The sequence below is a fragment of the Octopus bimaculoides genome, chromosome 13 (assembly GCF_046866305.1).
Source record: "Octopus bimaculoides isolate indiv1 chromosome 13, ASM4686630v1, whole genome shotgun sequence".
Classification (NCBI taxonomy): domain Eukaryota; kingdom Metazoa; phylum Mollusca; class Cephalopoda; order Octopoda; family Octopodidae; genus Octopus; species Octopus bimaculoides.
The window spans coordinates 38,433,742-38,461,241 of record NC_142940.1 but is presented as its reverse complement, the minus strand read 5'-3'; the positions used below and the strand labels follow the sequence as shown (position 1 = coordinate 38,461,241).

The following is a 27,500-nucleotide window of genomic DNA, read 5'->3' as shown; positions in this document are numbered from 1 at the left end:
ACATAAAAAACAAAAGCATGGAAAACGAACTTTTTTTCGATCAACGAAAGAAACGAATAGAGAAACGAGACAGGCAACATAAAGAACAATCCCTTCATCAGTTGTCCCCTGTTTTATCGACTTTGCGTTTCGAAGGTAGGGACACGACGTGACTTCGTTAAAACAGTCCTTCCCGCAAAGCAAATTAAATAAAATTTGGAATTTTATTGCGGAGGGTTAAAGTGGTAACAGAAACCGGACAATATATATATAATGTATATATATGTATAGATATACATGTATAAATATATCAGTGTGTGTGTGTATGTTCACATACATATATGAGTACATACGTAATGGTGCTTTTCCTGTTTATGTATGTGCTCGTGTTTATACTTACTTACACACACACACACGTATATATAGATATACACACACTCACCTATATATATATATATTTATGGTACATATGTAAGGTTTATATGTGTGCGTATATATATATATATATATATATATATATATATATATATATATATATATATATGTATGTATATGTATATTTGTATGTATGTATGTATGTGCATGTACGTACGAATACACACACACACACACACACACACAAACATTCATATATAATAGAAAGTTTCTATTAATTAAATTAGACAATGTACTTCATTTACATTTATCATATTAGCCCTTTATAGTCTTCTTTCTAATTACTATTAGTTAATTACTTCCCTAACTAATGTACTGCTATTGTTAATTATATGATTGCTCCAGTACAAGAGTTATTCATTACTTTATACCAATTATAATATATATATTGCTAATTATTCCTTTGTAATTTCGTTAAGAATTCGTGTGTGTGTGTGTGTGTGTGTGTAATTATATATATATATATATATATATATATATATATATATATAATAAATGTGAAAACTAATTTCTGTGTTTCAGTGTGTCACACTTTGACCCCCTCTCTCACTATTCACTGACACTTCTACTATTGCTCATGTTGGGGTGAGAGTAATAGTAGGCATAGAGACGGTGAGGGCGGTGGTGAAGACAGAGAGAGAGGGAGAAAGAAAAAGAGTGGGGGAGAAAGAGAGACAAAGAAATTTAGGGAGAGTTGATGATGTTTTATTAAAAGTAGTAGTATTGATGGTGGCAGTGAGAGTAATAATAAGAGAGAGAGAAAGAGTGACTGAATACTGAACTAACATGCTGAACGAGAGCTGTAGTTGTGATAGAGGCGGAGGCGGCGGTGATGATGGTGGTGATAGTGGTAGCCGAGGCGGTCAGGTATGACAGTGAGAGTAAGCGATGTGAAAGATAATGGTAATGGTGGTGGTGGTTGTGGTGGGGAAGGCGGCGAAATCAAAGTTATTGATTGTGGTGGCGTCAGAAGTCTGAATGAAGTGTGCATGGCGATGGTGGTGGTAAAGAAGTCTGAATGAAGTGGTGGCGATGGTGGTGGTGGTACTGTTGTTTATCATGTAGCTTTGCAATAAGTTCCAAGTCGACAAATTATATCATTGTTTTGATGAAAACTGTTCGTTGCTTGAAAAATATTGGTCAAATTTAATAAAATCTAATATGTACTCAGTGCATGAAGTGACATTGTTGGGCCCAAGACCCAATGAAGAGCCTTTCACAGGAGCCTTATCGGGCTTTTAAGCTAATATATATATTTAAAAAAAAAGGCGAAATACCGCTCAGCATTTCGTTCAGCGTGCTAACGATTCTTTCTACCAGCTCGCCGCCTTAATAATAATAATAATAATAATAATAATAATAATAATATTCTCCCCCATCTTCTGTCAAATCTCAGTCTGTAGTCGCATTATTTCCTCGTTTAACAAATCTCAATTTTTGTGACGAATTTCTGTTCTTTTCACCGGATTCTGTTTTTTTTTCTGTTTTTTTTTCTTCTTTTAGTCTTTTAAAGACCATTCTATGATTATTCCCTGCCAGGCATGCATTGTCCACCATGATTGATGGAAGATAGAATGGCTCCAATCTTGTGCGCTTTCGTGCCCTTTTGGGATAAATATTTTTATAAATACCTTAAAAAATATTTTTGAAAAACGTACCATGTAACTTCAAGCGAACAACGTAGTGTTTAGAAATAACAGCCAAATCTTACTTAAAATCATGTTTTACTGTTTTAGAAATAACATAAAGGAAAGACAGATTGGATGATGTAATCCTAGATATATTTTGTCTGAAAATAATACATGGTGATTACAAGTGGAACGCCTTTCACCATAGTTCTACTTAATCAGTGTTGATTTGGGGGTTAAACAATAACGTTTCGTTTCGTTAAGTTACGTTTCGTTTCGCTTAGTTTATTTCATTTTCGATTCGTCTCATCTCGTTTCCCCCCCTTTTTTTTTTACATTACTCTTTTTTATTGAAGAAACATCTCCACTGTTAATGCTATTACATAAGAGATAATAATTACTGTCTTGCATCTGGTTCTCTTTCGACATTGATGGCGGCCATTTACAATGAAATAACAATATAATACAACATAATAAAATATAATATAAAATAATATGATATAATGTAATACTATAATATAATATTTACAAAGAGATGATAATGATGAAGATAATGGCGATTTCTTTTTCACTTGACACAAGGCCGAATCATTTGATTGGATATGTAGGTAGGTAAGGCAAGCGTGTGGGTGTACACTTGCTTGAAACTCACTGAGTATGTTCCAGTATGACATAAATAAGTAAATAAAATTTATTAAATAATAATAATTATTATAATAATAAATAATAATAATAATAATAATGGATTAAAATGAATTATTATTGTTATCAAAAGAAATAAAAAGAAAATCTATGAAGCTGTTAGTTTTCACATTTTTTTTTAAGTGAACGATTAGGTCTTTTTTAATTGACATATTTCATCATCCTTATTATCATCATCATCATCATCAGCTTGTCATCTCATTATCGCCGTCGTGTTCCTCATCATCATCACCCTCGTCATGGGAAACTCAGCCAAAACTGTTCCCCACATTTTAGCCTTAATATCATAGCGCACGCGGTAAAAAAATGAATCATTGTTAATTGTTGTTGATGATGATGATGATGATGATGATGATGATGATGATGATGATGGGGGCAGTGGTGACAGTGACGTCGAGAACCACTAACTTCGAGGAATCGATCGATCGATCGATGAATGATAATGAAGAGTACCAATATTAATGAGGACTATAACGTTAAGAGCAAGAGATAGTGTTAATAACAATGATGACAAGTCTTTTAATGATCATGTTGATGATAATAGTGCTGGTGGAAGAGTTGGGAATAATAATAATAATAATTGTTTCTGATTTAGTGATAGGGCTAACAATGTTTTCGATGGGGAAAATGGGTGTTTGTCGATTCTGTCGTCCAGAGTACTTGACTGGTACTTTGTTTTATCGACTGGGGAATGAAAGGCAAAGTTGACCTCAGCGGGATTTGAACACAGGACGTAAAGAGCCGGAACGAAAAGCACAAAGCTTTTGAGGATTCTGTCACCGATATATACATGTGTCGGCCTGTCTCTTCCTCTCGTATAAATTGTATTTTTTAAATATATAACATCTATACAGGATTTTGTCCCTGAAGAAAACCGCTCTGCTTTTGGTTGTCAAGGGTGTATATACAGTATATATTCTCTATATATGGCTATTTTCAATTAACACTACTTCATTTGCATACACCGAATATATATGTATATAATACAAAGAATATATATGCATGTATACACACATATATGTACATACTTACATCTACATGTGTATATAGATGCATATCAGGGTACAGGACGTTAGAACAATGAACTACAGACCACGCACCGAACACATAGGAAAACAGATAGCCACTTGGAATTAATCCTTCGTCAGCTGCCTCTATTCTAACTAGACGTTTCGAAGATAAGGCAATATATATATGTATGTATGTATATATATATATATATGGCAAAAGAGACCGATAGAATAATTACTAGGCTTACAAAGAATAAGACCTGGGGTCGAATTGTTCGTCTAAAGGCGGTGCTCCAGTATGGCTGTAGTCCAATGACAGAAACAAGTAAAAGAATAAAGAATATATATATATATATATATATATATATATACTATACATGAATGCCTCACGCTATGAGAGACTCAATAATAATAATAATAATGAAGAAGAAGAAGAAGAAGGATGATGATGATGATGGTGTGGCTATAATAATTGCAACAAACACATCGGCAGTATTATGGATAGCGAAAAGGACATCAACAAAGTAACCAAAAACTAACACAATAACAATAAAATGATTGCAGTTTCATTGTTGTCGGTGGTGGCGGTGGTCGTGGTGGTGGCGGTGGTCGTGGTGGGTTCTGTTTTAGGTTTGTTTTATTTCGTGGGTGCGAGGAGGGGGAGGAGGACGGAGGGAGGGAGGGAGGGATGAATTAAAAAGTGATCGTAGTTATGGCAACATGGTTGCTGTGTATAGGGCCATATCATGACTGCGAGTTAATGGTGGGTAGCAATTTGGTGATGATGATGGTGGTGGTGGTGGAAGAAGGGGGTGTCGAGGTAAGAGAACCTGTAATACACCCCCGCCAAAAAAATAAATAAATAGTAATCTTGGTTGGGCTTTTTTCTTTTACGTTATATAAAAAATTTTTGCGTATTTGGGTTTTTTATGTTTGTATTTGTTTGTTACGTTTATCCCTTCTCCCCATCTCCCCATCCACTCATCCCCCCCAATCGTCCACCACCGCGCCCCACCTCACTCCAACCGGATGTTACCGTGCATCGGTCTACATGAGGCATAACGTTTAATATGCAAATCAGAGAATGTTTGGAAGCACGTAAAGCGATGAGAATCAATGACCAAGCATAATAATAATAATAATAACAACAACAACAACAACAACAACAATAATAATAATAATAATAATAATGATAGTAACAATGAAATAAGGCAAATGAACGAATGAAAATAGAGGAGGGGGATGGGAGGGAGGAAGAAGTAAATGGCGTAGAATATTGTGTCAGACTTTCAGAGAATGTTACAAATGTTTCAATGCATTCTTTTACCAAAATATGAAAATAGCGAAATAAAATCTTGCTTGTCCATCTTTAGTCTCTTTACACCTTAATCCACCCCCACCCTCCGCACACACACACACTCACACACACACACACACATACATACATACATGTGTATATATATGAAGAGACAGAAGATAGACAAACAATTAGAGATTGCAGTAGTTTGTTTATAGGAGATGTCACAATATTCATATCATAAGATCAAGATAAGTTTTTACAGCCGTTTCGAAAATTCTTTAAAGCAACTGGTTAATGCTGTAATATGCAAATAGTCGTGCATAATGAGCCCAATAACACACACACACACACACACAACTTTCTTGCATAGGATATATATATATATATATATATATATATATATATAAATTCCTATACATACATTCGTATACACACATTCACATACGCGTATCGTCAGGTAAATGCATAGGCATATACGAGATTCATTTCTTTTTATTTATTATTGATTTATTTCACTTAGACATTGGTCATAGGCCCGACTTATTTCTAAGTATAGAGCATTCTCGGTGAATAAATGCCTTGTTGAGATGATTTAAAACGAGTCTTATGAAACTTGTGTGTATCTAATAATCGCATATACCCCAAACAGAAACATACGCACACATGCTCACATTTACATGTGTACAAACACGTTTGCGCATCTACGCTTCTTTTAAAACCATTACTTGTTTTTGCATCACCTCTACTCCTTTCAGCTCCCGCTTAAGGCATGGACACAGCGGGCAGTTGTCCGAGGCCCTCACAAGTCTAGGGATTCAATTCTGCCGTATGTATGCTGTGGCTTTGCAGTCAATAAATATACACTAAAGGGTCCAGTACATAAATTTTCCCAGGGCCTATACCGCTTTAAGACCACCCTGGCTCCTATTACTTTTTACTTTCGTCATATAGAGGTGGCAGTAAGAGCAGAGGGTAGGGAGGGGCAGTAATTGCAAACTATTTTCTGTATTGTTATGCTGCAATATTTAAGAATCAGTGGAGATGAAGCAACGCCACAACGTTAATTTTGCATATCGTATATTAGCGTAGTAAGCTACCGTGACAGATAGTTGGAATGGTACTATTGTCTGGTCTTCTGAGACGTCACCACTGGAAGTTAATCTCAAAAGCAGGCACCGTGCCTCGATCGTAACAACCCTCCGGGGTGGGACCGATCCTGATGATCATACAATTAATATGTGTATCTATTTCAACGTACTATTCTGAGGTTCACTACCGGGTAAATCTACCCAATCTCATTCTCTATTTACCACTCACTTATGTCTGTGTTCTCATGATTGACTTCTGTATCAGACTTACCATTTTTTTTCTCCTACCTTTTCTTTCCTCTTAATATAAAATATTATTTGGGGTTTTTTTTCAAATTTTTTTTTTTCCGCCAACCCATCTTCTTTCCTTCATGTATATATTTGTACAACGTATAGCGATTCAGATGTGTTTGTGTGCCTGTATGTATATGTGAATGTGTACGCGCCCGTGTGTGTGTGTGTGTGTGTGTTTTAAAGTTATTTCATTGGTGCTATCCATTTCTGCTTTGTTTGCTTTTTTAACTTCATCTCATTGACAAAAGCAATAAGACACGGTTGATTGTCTTCAGTCTGTGATGCCAAGCATTTCAGTTCCTAGCCATAAACTACGCGAATTTAGTTAATCCTGGTGCATACCGAACTATTAACATTAACATTATCATATTGTAATAACGACGACGACGACGGCGGCGGCAAATATTATTATTGAGCGAAATGCTTAGCATAACGTTCTGAGTTCAAATACCAACGCGGTCTAGTTTGCCTTTTATCTTTTCGGGGTCGATAAAATTACTAGCCTTGTGGCAAATTTCAAACCATTTTTATTATTATTATTATTATTATTATTATTATTATTATCATCATTATTATAGTTATTATTAAAGCAGAATCATTAGCACGCCAGGCAAAATGCTTGGCGGTATTTCGTTTGTCTTTACGTTCTGAGTTAAAATTCCGCCGAGGTCGACTTTGCTTTTTATCCTTTCGGGGTCGATAAATTAAGTACCAATTACGCACTGGGGTCGATGTAATCAACTTAATCCCTTTGTCTGTCCTTGTTTGTCCACTCTATGTTTAGCCCCTTCTGGGCAATAAAGAAATAAGAAATGTTAGCACGCCGGGCGAAATGCTTAGCGGTATTTCGTCTGTCTTTACGTGCTGAGTTCAAATTCCACGGAGGTCCACTTTGCCTTTCATCCTTTCGGGGTCGATAAATTAAGTACCAGATGCGTACTGGGGTCGATCTAATCGACTGGCCCCTTCCCCCAAAATTTCGAGTCTTGTGCCTAGACTAGAAAAGAAAATACATTTGACTCAATGACCGCACAGCCTTTAAATAAACTCTCTAAACATAAAGTTGGCAATTAGCAGACACCACTTTGAATTATTGTTGAGTTGGTCTGTTTGTTCGTTCTTCCTTTCTTTCTGTCTTTTCGCCACTTAGCTCTACTTATCTAAAACTAAACATCTGATCAAACGACTATTAAAGTTGTTGCTGTTGTTGTTGTTGAAAAATCATTCAATTTAGTTCTTCAATACTCGAGATTCAAATCTCAGCCAATTTCACTTGTAACTTTCTCTCGTTATGCAATATGTACTAGTGATATGCTGTGGTCCAGGCTATCACCTATACTGCCTGCCACCTTAATGTTTACGATTAACATTACGACTAATGACGAAATCGTTAAAATTATTATTATAATAATAATTATAATAATAATTACTATTATAATATAATAATAATAATGTAATAATGATATAATATAATAATAATAAAATAATATAAAATTATAACTGTTATTCACTTTGATTATCTATGTACGAACCACCAAGTAGATGAGAGGCTCTAAGTGGTTGTCCAACATGCTAGAAATAAAAACAACAAAAAAAACCCTCAGATCATATCATTTGAGCAAGGACACTTTGAATAGGCTAATGTAGTCCTGAATACATACACACTCACACAACACACACACACACACACTCTTCCTCTCTCTCTCTCTCTCTCTCTCTCTCTCTCTCTCTCTCTCTCTCTCTCTCTTCATGTGCCATATCTGTTTTACAAGCGTTGGTAATCATGGCCTCAACGTGCCAAAATCTGAAGATTCATGATTTTTCATGGAAAAGTTACTGTAGTGGTTTCCTGCTGTCTTCTGTCGTTTTATTTACAGTTGGTTCTGCAGCCAACCCTTAAGACAAAAGACCCATTTGACCATCAGGCAAAGGGACTGACTCACATAACATTAAGTGTCAATTCGCTTCTGAGTCCTGTATACCTTAGCTGCGAGACCATTTTCTATCATTTAACCCATATTTACTCCAACGCGAACCTCGGACTTGAACTCCTTAGTGGGATTCTATCACTTGATGCGATTTGACGTCTTGCTCAGGACACTATGTCTGAAAAACAGGATGTGATGATTATGGTCAGAGCATATTCGATCTTGGGGTGTTTTTCAGTCATAGCAAACTTGGGTATAAATGACAGCAACTAATTAGCTAAACAGTCTCTATGTACTCATTCAACTCGCTGGAAATAGAAGCGAATCCTCCCTCAAATCGTTACGTCTTAAAACAAATGAAGACATATTGAATACTGCAGATTTAAATCAGGGGTCAGTGAACCGGAGTAAATTACCTGAAGTGGGGTAAAAATGAAATTCTTGTGGGTAATGAGGATTCATTAGACGTAAGTAAAATTAAATATAAAAAAAAACGTGTTCCTTATTGCGACAGAAAGTTTTCTTCTGACATGAGGAGGCGGTCAAAAAGTTGCTGCCTTTTGCAACACCCTACCTTTGTAAACAAGGATTTTCGCACTCTAATGAACATAAAAACAAAACAGAGTAATCAATTGGACCCCGAAGTCTGTATCCAAATTGCTCTGGCATCCAAATACCCCAATTTTGATGTAATCGTAACAAAACTGAAACAATATCATTTCTCCGAAACCTGAAGTGAAAAAGTTTCTAGAAAAATCGTTTTGTTTCGTAATGAGGATATTAATTTATTTTATTGCATTTGTTTTATACTTTTTGTATTTATAATTGTATTCTCAATAGAAATAAATTCAATAAACCCTTTGAATTCAAAGAATCTATGAGTTTCTTCCTTCCAAATCACGGGAGTAACGTCAGCGTAAATAAATATATTTTGGGGTAATTGGCTAAAAAAAAAGTACCCTGGCTTCTGACCTAGGTAGATACTGAACACCTGAAAATAAGAAAGGGTGGTTGAGACCATACGTATCTGATCAGGGTCGATCTGGCGCTGAATATTCGGAACCTCCGAGTGTCTCCGAAGGTTATGGATCAGTCAGTATTTGGGAAGTTTCTCTCCAAGGGACCGGTTTTTTCCTACTTGAGCGATTGCTCATTCGTGCATATCTGCATTCACTATATCACTGATTTTGAGCAAACGAAATATAATGGGTGATACAGCTTGTTCAACAACAACAATTTATGTATAATATTTTTGTTATTATTTCAATGTTTTGTTAAATTAACCATTTCATTTTTCTGTTTTTGTTTTCTTTACAGGATTATGTCTTCTAAACGCAAAAATACACCCACCAAGCTCTATAAGGATAACATAATACTTGAGCGGTTACATTCTGACACATCCGAATGTGATAACAGCAATTTAGACAGCGAAGGCGAAACTGAAATAAACTATTCGGCACGTTTTCTCTCGAAATCTGATAGTAGTGAAGATTTTCATGATTCCGACAGCGGTTCGGACAAGCCGCCAAACAAGAAGCAACGAATTCTTCAAAGTATAAGACACGACTCGGAATCCGAGCCCGAAACTGAACTTCAACATAACGTCACAACAAAACCCAACGCTGGGCTGCATCGAAAATCCATGGAAAGCGTATTGCAAAGACTCAACTCCAAATCTCCTGGAGTTCAAAATTCTGACATTGAGCGAACAAGTCCGCTCGGAAGCGCTGACCACGAAGGAGGAGTGCTGGAAAATGTCAGTGCTTTACTCCGAGGAAAAGGGTCCATACAAGATAAATCAAAGAAAATCGTTGATATGATTTCGCAACTCCAGAAAGTGAACGAAAGCTTGAAAAAACAAGGCGAAAATATCAGGGTAAGAATTCCCGTACCTTTTTTTATCCTCCATTTTTCTTTTTCTTCCTCCCTTCTGTTACTTCACCATCGTTTTGCTCGCATTGATTGGACGGAATTTGGCGAGGCAGAGTTTTCTACAGCCAGATGCTCTTCCTGTCGCCAAACCTCGGTTGTTTCTAGCTATGTTCTCCCACGCAAGATTTGAAGCGAAGACATCCCTTGCATGGCGGTGACGCTCATTTACAGCTAGCACGCGATGTCATAAGAGGGAGACAGTAACACCGCGCGCGCGCGAACACACACACACACACACACACACACATATATATATATATATATATATATATATATATATATATATATATATATTGGCTTCAAATTTTGACACAAGGCCAGAAATTTCGAGAGAAGAAGTAAGTCGATTACATCGACGCAGTATTCAACCGGTACTTAATTTATCGACCACGAAACAATGAAAGGCGAAGTCGACTTCGGCGGAATATGAACTCAGAACCTAAAAACGGACGAAATGCTGCTTAGCATTTTGCCTGGCGTGCTAACTGTTCTGCCAGCTCACCGCCTTAACACACGTATATATCAATACATATATCTGACGGGCTTCTCACAGTTTCCGTCCACCAAATCACAAAGTTGTAGTCGGACCAGACGAATAGTAGAAGGTGCTTGCTCTAAGTGCCACGTTGTAGTGCCACACTCAAAGCCACATAATTAAGAAGCAAACTGCCTCTTTTTTTTTTTTTTTTCAGGGATACCCTCCTCAACTATTTTCATTGTTTTTTAGTTAGTACTCCCTTGTAAACATAAATTACTAAGTACTCCTTGAAGAGTACAGCTTCATCAGTGACAACAACACCAAACCCCACTCAAAAACAGGGCGAAAAGTAGAGGTAGAGAGAAGTTATCATGTTCATGGTGGTTCCTTAGTTTTTATTCCCAATGAAGACAAACCTGTCCAACCCACGCTTTCTATATTTCAACAAAGAAGTATTGCGTTTTTTAATTGTTTTCAGCAGAGCGAGGGTGGGGAGAGCTTTTTCATTATTTATTTAGTCATTTATTTATTGGATCCCAGGGAAAATACTAAAAAAAAAACAAAAAGAAAGAAAGAAACCTCGAAATTTCCTGGATCTGGACTGATTTGAAAGTGTATTGATTTTGTGTAGCTGGTTGGGTGGGTGGGTTGGTTGGTTGGTTGGTTGGTTGGTGAGCTTGACAAGATCCATTCATTGTATTGAGCCTTCATAAATAGGAACAAAGTGAGGGGGTGGGGTGGGTGGCGGAGGCGATGATGGCAACGGGAGCGATCGTCGTCGTCGTCATCATCATCATCGTCGTTGTCGTCGACGACATCATCATCACCACGGTAGTCTGGTTGATGATGATTATAGTAATGCATGTAGTGGTGGTGGTGGTGGCAGCAACAGCAGCAGCGGTAGTAGTAGCAGCAGTAGTAGTAGTAGTAGTAGTGGCAGCAGCAGTGGTGGTAGTGAGAATATAGTAATGATGATGATGATGATGACAATAGTGTCAGAGTGTTTGAAGTGATGGAGAGGATAATGAGGCTGCTGTGTTGTATTGGCAGTGGTAATCACGGATAATGGTGATGATGGTGACTAAGAAAAGGCGGATGGTAGCAGGGTGGCTGAAGTGGCTGTGAGGATAATGGTAGTGGGGCGGGGTGTTGGCAGCGATAATGAATGGTGGTGGTGATGATGAGAATGATGATGATGATGATGATAACAGTCGTGGTGGTGGTGGTGATGGTAGTGGTAACCGAGCCAATGAAATTACGTAACAATGAACTGGTATTGAATAGAAACGGGTAGAAAATAAAATACCTGCTAGTCTACCCCGACCGCACTCCCTGTCCCACCCCTCTTGCCCCTCTTTAGTCCTTCGACAATAAAGGGAGAAAATATAAGGAACCAAACAGAAATAATAGAACCATGAGTAGTAGTAGTAGTAGTAGTAGTAGTAGTAGTAGTAGTAGTAATGTTGGTGGTGGTTATTGCGGGGGTAGAAGTGATGGTGATGGTGATATTAATTGTGGTTTTGGGCCTTTAGTATTGTTGGTGGTGGTATGCTAGCAGCAGTAGTAGTAGTAGTAGTAGTAACGGCAACAGTTACTGTCGTTGTTGCTTTATCCGCAAGTCAACTCTCAGCGAGAAGACCTATAATGATCAAAGGCATTCCAGCCATGACTTTACCGTGGGATTTTTTTTTAAAGCTCATTTTATTATATCTACGACTTATATTATCTATTATGCGTCTTCGGTTGTTTTTTTTTTTTTTTTGTTTTGTTGTTTTTTTTTCAGTGGGGCGGATGTTAGAAAGATGGGAGAAATTTGAGTGAGATGTTGTTGCTACTTTTAGCAGGTCGCGCATCAATCGTTCGTAGTGACAACCAGGCTGATGGTAATGAAGATGAGCATCTTCTCTGTCTTGTTCATGATGATGATGATGATGATGATGATGATGATTTCTCAGATTAAACAGATCAGGACATGTACTTTTGTAAGTGGTAGATAGAATTAGTTGTGTGATTAAAAAATAAAAATTCACTTCGCAGTCACGCAGTTCCGAGTTCGATCATCCGCGTGGTACTGGGAGGAAGTGTCTTTTTCTCATTGCCACGTATAGATCGAAGCCCAAATAAATGCGTACACTCCTTGAGAAGACCAATACTTGATAGGAAACTTGCACTGTTTTGCGAAGGGATATTGGAAAATCCCTGGCTTTGGGTAAAAGAAAGTACAGGAAGATCAGTTAATTATGATTTTATTTAACATATTCTCCTCTCAGATTCACACATTTATTGCTGCGATTCTTCAGTTTTTCTAAGTCCTGTAAAAGAACTCAGAAGGTTGGGCCTCCAGCCAGGCCTTTCGCGACACCCTCAAAGCCAGGAACTTTTCAGCCCCGCCCTCGTAGATGGTAAACCTTTCTATATCATCTGTTTCGTTCTAATCCGTTCGGGCCCCGATAATGAACCATGCTAGCGTCATGTATTTTATTGAATATCAAATTGAGCCGAGGCAGGGTCGAACTGGATATTGGCGCGGACAGTGTTTGATATCCTTGAAATAATCTTTGTGAATGCTGCCACGGAATCCCTTCTGTTGGTCTATATAAGTTATAGGATAGTAGACTTAATCTGTTGCTAAAGTTCTATACCTATTAGTTAAGAGCTCTTGATTACAAGCAGTGGGGCCAGGTTTCAGGAGTCATATCTAAGGACGACTGCCTCCTTCATCCCCTTCCTTCCACTTGTTTTTGTGGCTTTTAAAAGGGGTCACGGGTGCTGCTCTTTCCCTGACTCTCTCTCTCTCTCTCTCTCTCTCTCTCTCTCTCTCTCTCGCGTCATGTCATCTGAGACTCCGGTTCTTATCTGGTTAAGCATTCAGATTAATCTGTCAGATGTAATGCTTATTGAAATCACATTATTTTGAATTAATTATGCATTATCTTTTAGCTTTGAGATTTTGATGATGTGATTGTTTATTTCAAGAATAACATTGTAGAGTAGGTGTGACAGGCCGGATTTGGCCAGTTTGAACAGAAAATAGGTAGAGTCTTTGGGCTGGATGGATATGGCCGGGTTTAAATTCTAAAGGGATGAAGACATTTGTCTGTCAGTCTGTTGAGAAAGCGAATTATAGATAATCAGGTAGACACAGACGGAGAAGCAGTGAGTGAGAGAGATTACGTAAAATCAAAGAAAAAAAAAAGTTTTAAAAGTTTGGTAATGGAGTTCTGTCTTTTCCTCTTCCTTCCATTTTATTTTTCTATGTCTATGGATTTCCAGTTGAAGAATCCATATTTTCTAGTCACGTGGTTAACTCTTTCTACCAAAGGTCGTTAACGGCTAAATAAATAAATAAATAAATAAATAAATCTAAACTATTGGCTCTGATATTTAGCTGATTGATTATAGTGACATCTGCTGGACAAATTCCAAAATGTCGGCGTTTTTCCATTTTTTTTCCTCCTTTACTATTATTATTTTCTTTTTGCTTTCATGTTCATCGACTTCAAATATTTACATAATTATTATATTCGTAATAATAATAATAATAATAATAATAATAATAATAATAATAATAATAATAATAATAACAACTTAAATGAAGTGAGAATTTAAAGAATTTTTACCAATATCTTCTTATTTAATCTCTTTTTTCTCTCTGTCTGTGTGTCAGTCTGTCTCTTCCTCTCTCTCTATTTCTGCCCTTTTCTCTTTTCTTCTCTATCCCCCCCTCTCTCTCTTTCTCTTTGGTGTTGTTTTTAGTTGTTGTTTAACCACAGGTCAAACCTGATCAAATAGAGCCATAACGATTCAAAAGTGTTCTTTCTACACTTCATAAGTCCATCTTTTATCCAAACATAGTTTATCAAGGACTACATTAACTTATGTGTCCCTCCAAGACTAAAACCATCTCTTGACTCAACTCCAACCAACCACCTGCCCTGTGGGTACCTTTGATAGGCTCTGCTGTGTTTCAAGCATTTGTGTAACTTCTCCACTCGGAAGATAATACAATATATTGATTTGGCTGTACCGCCCGCCTGCCCCTACCACCGCTCTCGGAGGTTTTCCCTGTAGAGATCAGGGATGCTGGCTTTCCATCTCTGACTAAATCACAATAAAAAGACGGCAAGATTTCTGATCTATGAGAGATTTCGCTGCTATTTCTAACCAGTCGGATGTACAGTGAACGGAGGAGAAAGCGATTTAAAAAGTGGATATAAAACTGATTGGAAAGTGTCTTTATTTACTTTTATATCTATCTGTCAATCTGTCAGTCTACCTATATTTATCGATCTGTCTATCTATCTGCATATCTATGATTTTGTCTGCCTATTTGTCTATTTATCTATCCACCTCTCTGTTTATCCCTCTGTCTATATACTCTGCCACTTTGTCCGTGTGTCTATCTGCCTGCTTCTCTCTTTCTCTTTCTCTTTCTCTCTCTCTCTCTCTCTCTCTCTCTCTCTCTCTCTCTCTCTACCTATCCATCTATCCATTTGTCTCTCTCTCTATCTATCTATCTATCTATCTATCTATCTTCAAGATTTCGATTAGTCATTCCGTTACCTTATATATCTACGTCTGCACCTCATGGCCACGGATTCCACCCGCAACACCCTCTATACTCTCATATACACCCGACATCACTATCAGCACCATCACTACCACTGACAACATCAACAACAACAACAACAACAACAAAAACAACTTTTAAAATAAGCCATCATCTTTTCTTTTATTCTTTATCTTCTCTTTGTTATTGTTGTTGGTTTTTAGCCCTGCTCCTCCCCGAAGGAATTTTTGCATATTATCTCAAGGATGGTTACACAAACAAAGACAAACTTCAGCAGATGGCGAGTGTGTGTGTGTACGTGTGTACAGGTGTATGTGTGTGTGTGTGCGTGTTTGTGTCTGTGTGCGTCTGTTCGTAGGTGTATGCACGTATGTATGTGTATATATGTGTATTTGTATATATATATATATATATGTGTGTGTGTGTATGTGTATATGTGTAAAGCAAGCCAAAAAATGCCACGCATGACTTTCTGGAGAGCTGGAAGCACACATACGTACACCCATATATATATATATATATATATATATATATATATATACACATACACACTCGCGCACGCACATACACTCGTGCACGCACATACACTCGCGCACGCACATACACTCGCGCACGCGCACACACCTCATGCTGTTTGACATAGTGCAGTTCTTCAGAAGTAGGACTTCATCTACCCAGCTTCTCCTATTTGCATTGTCTTTCATCTGTGAGATGGTTTTTCTTGGGCTACAGAAAATACTTGGCATTTCTTTTGTTTTCTTTCGCCTTTCTTTTCTTTTCACTATTATCATTATTATTATTATTATTATTATTATTATTATTGGATTTTTGTTTGTGTTTGTTCGTTGGGTTTGTTTATTTTCGGAGTTTGTCTTTTATTTTTTATTATTACTTTTTTGTTTTCCTTTTTGCTGTTTGTTGTTTGTTTTAGGGTTGTGGTTGTGGTGGCGGTGGTGGTGGTGGTGGTGGTGGTGGTGGCGGCATGGTTTACATAATTTCTCATTGCAACAACATTGCTACATACATACATACATACATACATACATACAATTTACATATATACATGTATTTATAATTATATCTACATAATTATACATATCAGTATAATTATATACATGTATCTTTCTATCTATCAATCTATCTGTATGTATGTATGTATGTATGTATACATTTACGTATATGCGTATACAGGCACACACAACACACACACACGTCTATTTGCGTATGGTACTGCTATTCTTCTGTGTCTATAAATGTGCGTAACGTGCATATGTATAAATTAAATGAATGCACGTCGTGTGCGTAATTATATATATATATATATATATATATGAAGAGAGAAAGAAACAATTCACTCTCACGAAGACTGTCATCCTGCGTTTGTATGGAATTGTATATATCCGAGATACAAAGATGAGAGAGAGAGAGAGAGAGAGAGAGAGAGAGAGAGAGAGAGCGTGCTTGCAGGCACACATATATATCTAGTGGTGATGGTGATGAAGGTGATGCTATCATAATACAAATCTCTGGAAGTTGTCTGTTAACGAGCCTGCAACTCTGTTAAGTTGGTCACCTTAATCAGCCTTGCAGGGGTCCTGTCCTCGTCAAGGCTGTTTGAACAGCATCATAGGAACCCCAGACGCATCAATGCATTGGACCCTAAAGTTTTTATTTATTGACAGCAAGCAACAGTATACATAGATCAGAACGGAGCCCCTAGACCTGTGGGACGCCTGGGTAACGGTCTAGTGTCCCCGTGCCTTGTGACGATAGGTCCTCGCCTTGTTTAGTGTGCTGGTGAATGAAGGGTGAGATAGGTTGTTTATGGAGTCGAGCTCTCTTCTCTCCCGTCGTCTTACCCAGTACTCATTTATGCTAATTTGGTGGAAACGGGTTAGTTCAGGGGACCCATCATTCAAAATATCTGTCGGCCTAACCAAAAAGGCAAATCTGCGTTCGCGTCCTTGAATACCTATTTTCACTCACCCGACCCTTCACGGCTCCATCTAAAATATACACCTTGAAACAACGCCGCTGTCCCAAAGTAAAATGTCAGCTTAGCAACAACAATGATTCTATGAAAGATATTAATCTTCCATCGTCGTCTCTGTCGCCGTCATCATTGTCGTCACAGTTACAGTAATTACCTGTTTCTGTTGGTACTGCACCATGCCTTCACAGATGGTCTGCGATGGTTGCTAAAAGCAGACTTTCTCTTCGAGACATCAAAGAGATTTCACCAGATTTGTCTATCAGTTCCAGCTCTTTCGTGGCGAATTGCACTTTAACTCAGTCACTTTTTTTTCCCTCCTTACCACTACCCCACCACCTCTCTCAAAAAGGTTTAGTAGAGATCTATCTATCTATTCATCTACCTGCATCACTTCCTCCACGCACATACAAAGATGCATATGTGTGTGGGGGAGGGGGGGGATAGTGTGTATTGGCGATAGGCTTAGAAGAGTGTGCGCGTTGTGAATCTGGTAGTGCAAATAGAAATGGAACATAGAAAAGATTAACGGAAAAGAATATAGGACTAATAAATATGGAGATCCTCTCATCGGCCATGCAGACAAGAATGAGCATAATTTTGGCGCGTTTAAAGTCCAAGGACTTTAAAGTTTTTTCCATTAAACGATTCTATGCTTCAATATTCCATTTCAAATTTCACCACCACACATATGTGTGTGTGTGTGTATGTGTGTCTGTGTGTGTGTGTAGATAGATGGATAGATAGATAGATAGATAGATAGATAGATAGATAGATATCGTTTTCCACCAGATGCTTTTCCTGTCAACTGCCCTTTAGACCCTCCTTTCAATACGCGAGAACAGAGCATGCCTATTCCAATATTGATGTACATGCAACCACAGACACACACACACACACACACACACACACACACACACACACATACACCCAAGGCTGTGGACTTAATCCATTTGTCTGTCCTTGTTTGTCCCCTCTATGTATAGCCCCTTGTAGGCAATAAAGAAATAAGAAACGGTAGAACGCCAGGTAAAATGCTCAGCGGTATTTCGTCTGTCTTTATATTCTGGGTTCAAATTCCGCCGAGGTCGACTTTGCCTTTCATCCTTTCGGGATCGATAAATAAAGTACCATTTGCGTACGTGGGGGGGGGGCATCTAATCGACTGTCTCCTCCTCCCCAAAAATTTCGAGCCTTGTGCCTAGCGTAGAAAAGATTATTTTAGCTCTTCTTTAAGTGTATCGAGCACTCCGTGTCCATTACCGAACGACACACCGAGAAAAGTAACGTGGTGTCTTCGTAAGCATGCATGATTGCTGGTATGTTTCATTTAGGCATGGACGTCGTGAATTCATGTTTAGTGCAATAATATATACATATGCGCATATATACATGAGTGTGTGTGTGTGTGTATGCATGCATGTATTTACGTCTATGTATATGTATGTATATATGTGTGTGTGTGTATATATATATATATATATATATATATATATACAGACATATACATACATATTTATAATACCGTGTGCTTTGTATTTTATACAAATTGTAATAACTATATATAATATATATATATATATATATATATATATATATATATATATATATACCACTTATATAGTATACACATTATACATTGCATACAACTATACATATATTCGTACATACATACATACATACATACATACATATATATATGCATGTGTGTTCAGGTGTGACGACTACAAAAGAGTATTATTTTGATGGGAGTGAGAGTAATAAAATTCAACACAATTTTTTTAAAAACTTGCATAGTTTCTTTTTTATTTATTTGTTGTTGTTTTTTAAAGAACAAAATTACGTTGTTGTATTCCGGATGCATGGCCCGACATTGTTACCGCCGCGCCGGTAGCGGTAGCGGTGGCGCTGGTGGTGCAGTGGTGCTGCTGATGGTGATGTAGTGGCAAAGGTAGGAGTGTCGTTACTACAGTGGTGGGGTGGGGGGATATTGCCTTTATGCAATTGTGGTGGTGGTGGTGGTGGTGGTGGTGGTGGTGGTGGTGGTGGTGAGAGTTGCCATTGTTATAGCTTGTATGGCCGGTGGAAGTAGCGAATACAAGAATGGTAGTGATTGTAGTATGTCGTCATAGTGGTGGTAGTGGTGCTAGTGGGAGTGGTAGTTGTTAGTGTGGTAGCGGCTGCTAGTGCCATTCCCCGCTGCCCCTCAACATGTAGCAAGTATTCGCGTAGGGATGATTACACGCTGAACGGGTGGCGGTGGGGATGCGTGTAACTAACCTGTAGCATGTTTACCCGGCAAGCTAGTGGTGTGTGGGTTCGATTCCTGCCGGTGGTGACGTAGTTTCTTTCATTCGATATTTTAATTGTGGCCAGTGGCAGGATTGTCAAAGCAACGAACTAAATTAAACACCTCAAGGTGTTTCATTTCGTTTCCTTGTGTTATATAACCCCCCCCACACACACACACACACAAACACAAACACGGATATATATATATATATATATGCATGTGTTTGTTTATATATATATATATATATATATATATATATATATATATATGCATGTGTTTGTTTGTTTATATATATATATATTATGTTTGTATATGTATGTATGTATATATATTATATGTGTATGTATATATATGTATATATATATTGTTATTATTATCATCATTGTTATGTTTATATTATGTTTTTGTGTGTTATAATCTCGTCCTTTGATATTGTCTTCTATGTCTCGACATTTCGTCCGTTTTCACGTTCTGAGTTCAAATTCCGCCGGGGTCGACTTTGCCTTTCATCCTTTCGGGGAGTCGATGAAATAAGTAAGTACCAGTCAAGCACTGGGGTCGATGTAATCGACTAGGCACCTCCCACCAAATCTCAGACCTTGTGCCTACATTAGAAAGGATTATTATTACTATTATTATTATTATTATTATTATTATTTTAAAAAATTGTTGGCTCGTCCGAAAGGTAGAGATTACTGTCAACTTCTTCCTTGTGAAAGTTAATATGTACTCTATCGAGTATTCGTTCAGCTTAATGTTAAATTGTTTTTTTTTTTTTCATATAAATAACTTCAGAAAACAGACATTGATACACACACACACACACACACACACACACATATATATATATATATATATATATATATATGTTGATAGGAAGGACAACAAAACAAAGAAAGAGACCTCGGTATTATGTAATTAGAGGAATTTATCTGTAAAAATATGTGACACTTATTCGGTAGCCATGATAAAACTCCGAAACTCGTGAGTTTTTTTGTCACAGGAATTTTCAATGGCCGGATAACTGATGAGATATTGGCGTGGGTTCCCATCCCGGCATCCGAGTTTTATCATGGCTACCGAATAAGTGTCACATATTTTTACAGATATATACATTTATGTGTGTGTATACATACATACATACATACATACTGTTTGCTCTCTCATCTCATCTTTGTGGTGTTTTTTGTGTATTTATATATATTTATACACACACACAGAAAGACAAACAGATTGATAGATAGATACATACATACATACATACATACATGTTCCGTATGACCCATGCTAGCATAAAAAAGGCGGACCTTAAAACGATGATTTTTTTTTTTTATGTTTAACGAAGGTGAGCAAGCCGGAACTTCGAAGTCACTAAATGTATGTGTGCGTGTGCGTGTGTGTGTTATTGAGGATAGCTCCACCCCAGTTAAACTTTGGCCGTGTGCCAATGTCAAAAGCCCTCATTTCATAGTGACCGGTGGAAGTGGTGGCTGTGGTGGCGGCGGTAGTGCAGTTAGCAGTGCTATTTTTCAGTGGTAAATAAGGTACACTTGAAAGTGCATTTCATTTATTTATTTGTTTATTTATTTATTTATTTGCACTATTAGCTAACGACTGCTGCTGTTGTTGTTGTTGTTGTTGTTGTTGTTGTTGTTATTGTTGTTGCTGCTATTAATAATGATGATGATGATGATTGTTGTTATTGTTGTGGCGGTGGTGCAGTTAACAGACACTTCTTCATAAGTCGCATGACACGGAAGAGGAAGGAGAGAGAATGAGAGAGAGAGAGAGAGCAAGCACTTGCATGAGTGTAGTGAGAGAGGGGGAGGGGAGGAGGAGGAGGGGCTGTGAGGCTAGATAAAAAGAGAGAGAGAGAGAGAGAGAGAGAGAGAGTAAAAGAGGGGGACAACAAAAAAACTCGAAGGTGGTGGTGGTGGCTTTGGTTACAGAGAAACTATTTGACTCCTCACACCGCTACTTCCACCTTTTCACAACCGTCCTCCACAACCACCACCACCACCACCACCCTCTCCGCTCCGCCACCGCCATCACTGTTTATCTGTGATAATGAGTTTCCATTCCTTTTGAAGCATTGTTCTGTGCAGTGGGGTTTGACATTGTGTCACCCCCACCCACCCCACCCCACCCCATCACCCCCCCACCTCTGTTTTGCGCCACCTGACAGTTTCTGGGTGTTGCGGCGTTGGTGACGACGACGAAGGCGGTGGCAGTTACAGTGGCGGTGGTGGTGCTGGTGCTGGTGGTGCTGGTGCTGGTGGTGCTGGCGTGATATCTAACAGACCCAACTGTCACACTACATTTAATTTCTAAACACACTATTCAGAGATGTCGACATACCTCTGTACTGTCTCACTAACGCATTGTAGTCGCAAGCAGTAACACACACAAACACTCACACATAGGCGCACATACACATAGGTACGCATAGACACACACAACACACACACACACACACACACACACTCACTCACTCACACACACACACACACACACACACACACACACACACACACAGATATATATGGGGACACACATAGGTCGGTACACATACACATCGGGACACTTATACACACTCAGACAGGTGCACATATATACGTATGTACTCACACATACACACACACACACACATAGGGACATATTTGTACACATATACACATCCACATGGACACACACACCAAGTCACATGTACAAATACATAGATATACACATACATAAGCACATCAACACACACATTTTTGATTAAACACGGATCTGCATGTGAGCTTTCGTCTTCCAATTTTATATTATTGTGTGTGTGTGTGTGTGAATACAGCCACGTGGTTAAGAAGGTCGCCTCACAATCGTGGGGCCTCTGGTTCGAACCTCACCACATGGTATCTCGAATAAATATCTCGTCCCCCAACGTTAAGTCGATCGATATCCTGTGAATGAAACCGAGGACGCAGAGACTGTACGGAAGCCTAACGGTTTGATTGTGCCGGTAATTCAAACGGTACATCTTTGTCGCGCGCGCACGCACGCGCGCACACACACACACACACACACACACACACTGTGCGACCCTGATTGTACTCGAAAATTATGTTAAGGGTATACGAGTCTACAGAATACTCAACCACTTTTTGTGTAAATATTTCAAGATTACTGTCTTAACCTTAGTTTATAGAAAGTCTTTTGTGAGTTGATTTGGTTGATGAAAACTGAAAGAAGCCACTAATGTCTATATGTACACATACACACACTCACACCCATGTGTATACATTGGTTTGTTTACGTCCCTATAATTTCGCTGTTCAACAAAACAAAGTACCAGAATAAGTACAAAGTTATAAATGTAAGTCTTGGGGTCCGATTTGTTTGCTTAAACCCGTCAAAGTGGTGCTCCAGCTTGTGCGCAGTTCAATGACCGAGGCAAGTAAAAGATATTTTTTAAAATAAATAAAAGCTAGAATGGTTATTTCATTTAATTATAATATAAATTTCTGACATGTAAGAGTTGTACAATTAATTAAATGAAACTAAAAATATTTGTTAAAATATAAATTTTATAAGGACCATTTTTAAAAGAACAAACCTGGATTCTTCAACTTTGGATATTTATGACTTAATATTTAAAACTAAATTCATTAAAATACATATTCATTAAAGAGTTTATTGACTTTATAAAATCACATTTTTCTCAGTCTTCTGCAGAAGAAATCCCCGTTTTCCCTTGTAAAAAAAGACTTCGTTACCCACAAATATCTACATTTTCAAATACGGAACGTTTATATTTTTGCCTCTTTCTTTCTTTTTTTTCATAATTTCATTAAGAAAGAACAACAAAAACTTTAGAACAATTTTTACAGCTACACGTTGTTTGTCGATTCCAAATTCCAAATTTTGGCTCAAGGCCTGCAGTTTTGCAGGAGGCGGGATAATAAATCGATTAGATCGACTCCAGTGTTCAACTGCTACTTACTTTTATCGTTCTCCGAAAGGATGAAAGGCAAAGTCGAACTCGAAGGAATTCGAACACGGAACGTGATCGAAATGCCGCTAAGCATTTTGCCAGGTGTGTTAACGATTCTGCCAACGCACCGCCTTAACAGCTACACGAATATAAAACTTACCTAATACACGACTTTCATCTTCTATGTTGGTCCCTTTACTTGAGTATCTTAAAATCTGTGGGACGAAACCCGACTTTGGCCACTTCTAGTGGTTCTTCATAGTTATTGTTCTCTCAATAGTCACACATCAGATATGATAATATTGTATATACCGCCTTGAATATCCCCAAAAGGATGACTAAATTGATGACTTCTACTATTGTTTGACAAGAAAAACTTGGTGAAACTTTAAATTCGCTGTTGTCCTTAAAAAAATAATAATAAATATTTGACTCTATTACACCTATTCAGTTTTTTATTTAATTCAATTAATACTGTACTTTTTTATGTATTAATAAAAAGAAACACACACACACACACACACACACACACACACACACACACACACACACACACACACATGTATATAAGATAAGATTTGTCACTTGAGAAATAGGTAAGTAAGTCATAGATTCACAAGTTTATTGTAGGTAACAACTCACGCCCTTCGACAAGACACTTCAACGCCAGTGAATCATTAAGCGTGTTTGGTTGTTGTTGTTGTTGTTGTTGTTATTGATGTTGCTGTTGTTCACCTAACCGTCAGCCACATTGGAAGCTACTTCTGAAAGCATCTCGCGTGTTCCTGTATTTTATTTTCTGCATTTAGTGTCCTTCTCTCTTTAAAACACTAAGATGAGAGTTGAGGTATGAGCTGCTGTTTCTTGCAATTTGAGCGACTGCATACCGTGTTTCCTCTTTTCTTAGTTCCAGTATTATTTAATCGAATCCGTGAAACAACCTTTCCTGTAACCATATCACAGGTTTATGTTGATAGATAGATAGATAGATAGATAGATAGACAGACAGACAGACAGACAGACAGACAGATGTATATATATATATATATATATCAGAGTATCTGCATGTACCAGGGTATATCATGAACGTACATAAATCACTGCAAGAAGCCTTAAACACACACACACACACACACACACACACACACACACATACACACACACACACACACACACACACACGCACACACACACAATAGTATTATATGCATGTGTGTATATACGTTACATGTTTTCGGTTTGCATAGTGTTTTTGTTGTTGTTTTTTAAGAAACGAGTGGAAAAATAAACCTCAATTTAAGTCGACTTAACCAACTTTATGTCGGTCTCAGCAAACTTTTAAAGCATAAAAGTTTTTTTTTTTCTAAAGAACAAAACCCACCTAAAGGCTAACACTGACGTGGAAAACCAATTCCGATACATGTGAGAATGTGTACAGATCATATTTATTGAAACAGATATAAACTAACATAATTTTTATTTTTTTAAATGCTTTTCCGTGTTACGTCGCTTTCCAACTTGAGTTGCATGACTTGCAATCATTTACCAACGTAAGTTGAGTTCTTCTTGTACATACAGCTCACACACACACACACACACACACACACACATATATATATATGCATAGTTTCGTATACACTTACATTACGTGCTGCATACATTTAAGACTTCATTCAGCTGTGCAACACATGCTACACATACATACTCTGTGTTTCAAGTAGTCATCAAACACACACACACACATATAAACACACACACATATACACACATACACACACACACTCTCATACACACATATGCACACACATACTCTCCCACTGTTTGTGAGATGACATGAATCATAGTTCTATTTCAATATTATTTTGACCGGTAATTAGAAAACATTTATGACAAAAATAAGATCAGTGGAACTTTCTAGACGTCGTTGTTGCTGTTGCTGTTGTTGTTCTTGTTGTAGTGGTTGTTGTTTGTGTTGTCGTCGTCGTCGTTGTTGTTGTTGTTGTTGTGGTGATGGTGGTGGTGGTTGTTGTTTTTCTCTAGTTAATTAAAAAGACAATTTCTGTTTGAAAACCTGAAGCTTCAGAAGAACCAGCAGCCAGCACCAAGTGGTGGCCATCAACTGGACTTGATGATTCATAGAGGCCTCTTTGGCGTTTCAAGAGGCCCTTAATGGTAACCCTCAACAAAAACAACAACAACAACAACAACAACAGCAACAACAACAGTAGCAGCAGCGCAACAAACACAAACAAATTTGTGTTCGTGTTTGTAAGCTTTTACGTTCTCAAAACACTTTTGTTAAACGCAGGGGAAATTCTTGTTTCTCATAGACTCAACAACAAACTTTTAAACACACACACACACACACACACACACAGTCACGCACGCCTTTAAGTTCTGTAAAAATGGCGACGTACATTCTGAAGAAATTCTGGCAGAATATTCGTAAACGCACACACATTGCACACACACATACACACGTGTGGATATTTTCGTTTAACCCCAGATCGGAGATCTATGGTCAACTTTTTAAGGGATCATTTAAAACTACACTATTTCATGAACATGTCTTTCCCTTTTCAAGAGATTGATATGAAATTTGAAAGAAATTTTGCTGCTGTTTCTTGCAAACATCAAGCTCAACTTACGCATATATATATATATATATATATATATATATATATATATATATATATATATCTGTAAAAATATGTGACACTTATTCGGTAGCGATGATAAAACTCCGAGTTTCGGATGCCGGGGTGGGAACCCACGCCGCTATCTCTTCAGTTATCCGGCCATTGAAAATTCCTGCGAAAAATGACCCGGAGTTTTACCATGGCTACCGAATAAGTGTCACATATTTTTACAGATAAATTCCTCTATTTACATAATATCGAGGTCTCTTTCTTTTTTTTGTTGTCCTTTCTATCAATATATATATATATATACACACAGATTGTGGTATAACATACAGATTTATTGGGTGAGGTTTGTATGTGTGAGCGAGTTTTATGTGTAGCTGTTGCTAGGGCACCTGTTCTTCGTATTTAAGCAAACTAGCGAAGCAACTAGTCAACTCTTAACTAAAAGCATCATTTTACCATACTGCATCATGACTAACAATTGTCAACAACTTGTTACTTCGGATTTTAGGGAGAAGCAGCAAGGGGAGCAGTCACTGCACCCTAATGCTAAGGGTTTCTATATTATCAATCAATTAACATAGCATCCAATTTTCGCGATAGATAGATAGACAGATAAAGATTTCGTAGGCCGCGGCGAGATTTGAACTCAGAACGCAAAAGTGTTGGAACAGACACCGCAAAACAACCTGTCCGAAGTTCTAACGACTCCGCCAGCCCACTGCTCTGTCTGGATTGCCAGCTCGATACAAAGCGTATGTCGGTTAAGATTGTACGGAGACTCGAACTAGGATCGCTGGATTCAGAGTCCAAAGTGCCCACAATCACACCACGGGACCAGTGTATATGGTTTCCTTAGACTCCAATGTTTTCTTTTTTGTTTTCACTTAAATTATTTTGATTAACAAAAAAAAAAAAAAAGAACAATCTTGTTGTTTGGTTCACTTTAAAGAACACAAGTGACACCTTCCCTACCACGGCCACCACGCTAAATTGGTTGGCTATAAACCCAATTGGTGTTCTAATGAGTATATAATTATGACTGTATAATGACCATAATAGGGGAGGAGGTGCGGGCAGAGATGGGAAAGGCTCTTAAAAACCCTGTATTGTTTGTAGAGTAGATTTCCTTTCTTTTCTTTTCTTGCGTTTTTTCCTTCTTTTTCTTTTTTTTTTTTCTTGTGACCATTTCTTCTTAGTTCCACAGCAATGTTTCTATAGAATTAGTTAAAGATCATGCAAAATAATAAAATTT

General features: G+C 37.8%; 1 protein-coding gene and 1 long non-coding RNA gene across 19 annotated transcripts in view; one reads left to right on the top strand and one right to left on the bottom strand.

Annotated features, from left to right (window-relative positions):
- LOC106869449 (uncharacterized) overlaps nt 1-27,500 on the top strand; it is a 679,123-nt gene that overhangs the window by 562,927 nt on the left and 88,696 nt on the right. For all 18 annotated transcript variants that reach the window (XM_089361659.1, XM_089361653.1, XM_052972434.2 and 15 more), the window contains one exon: nt 9,682-10,240. In XM_089361659.1, coding sequence (XP_089217785.1) covers nt 9,682-10,240 — 559 coding nt within the window. The remainder of the gene's footprint in view (nt 1-9,681; nt 10,241-27,500) is intronic.
- Nucleotides 26,337-27,500, bottom strand: part of LOC149132883 (uncharacterized) — a 33,462-nt gene continuing 32,298 nt past the window's right edge. Inside the window, exon 3 of the long non-coding RNA XR_016244016.1 lies at nt 26,337-27,500. This exon is cut by the window's right edge and continues 509 nt beyond it. This is a non-coding gene — a long non-coding RNA (uncharacterized LOC149132883).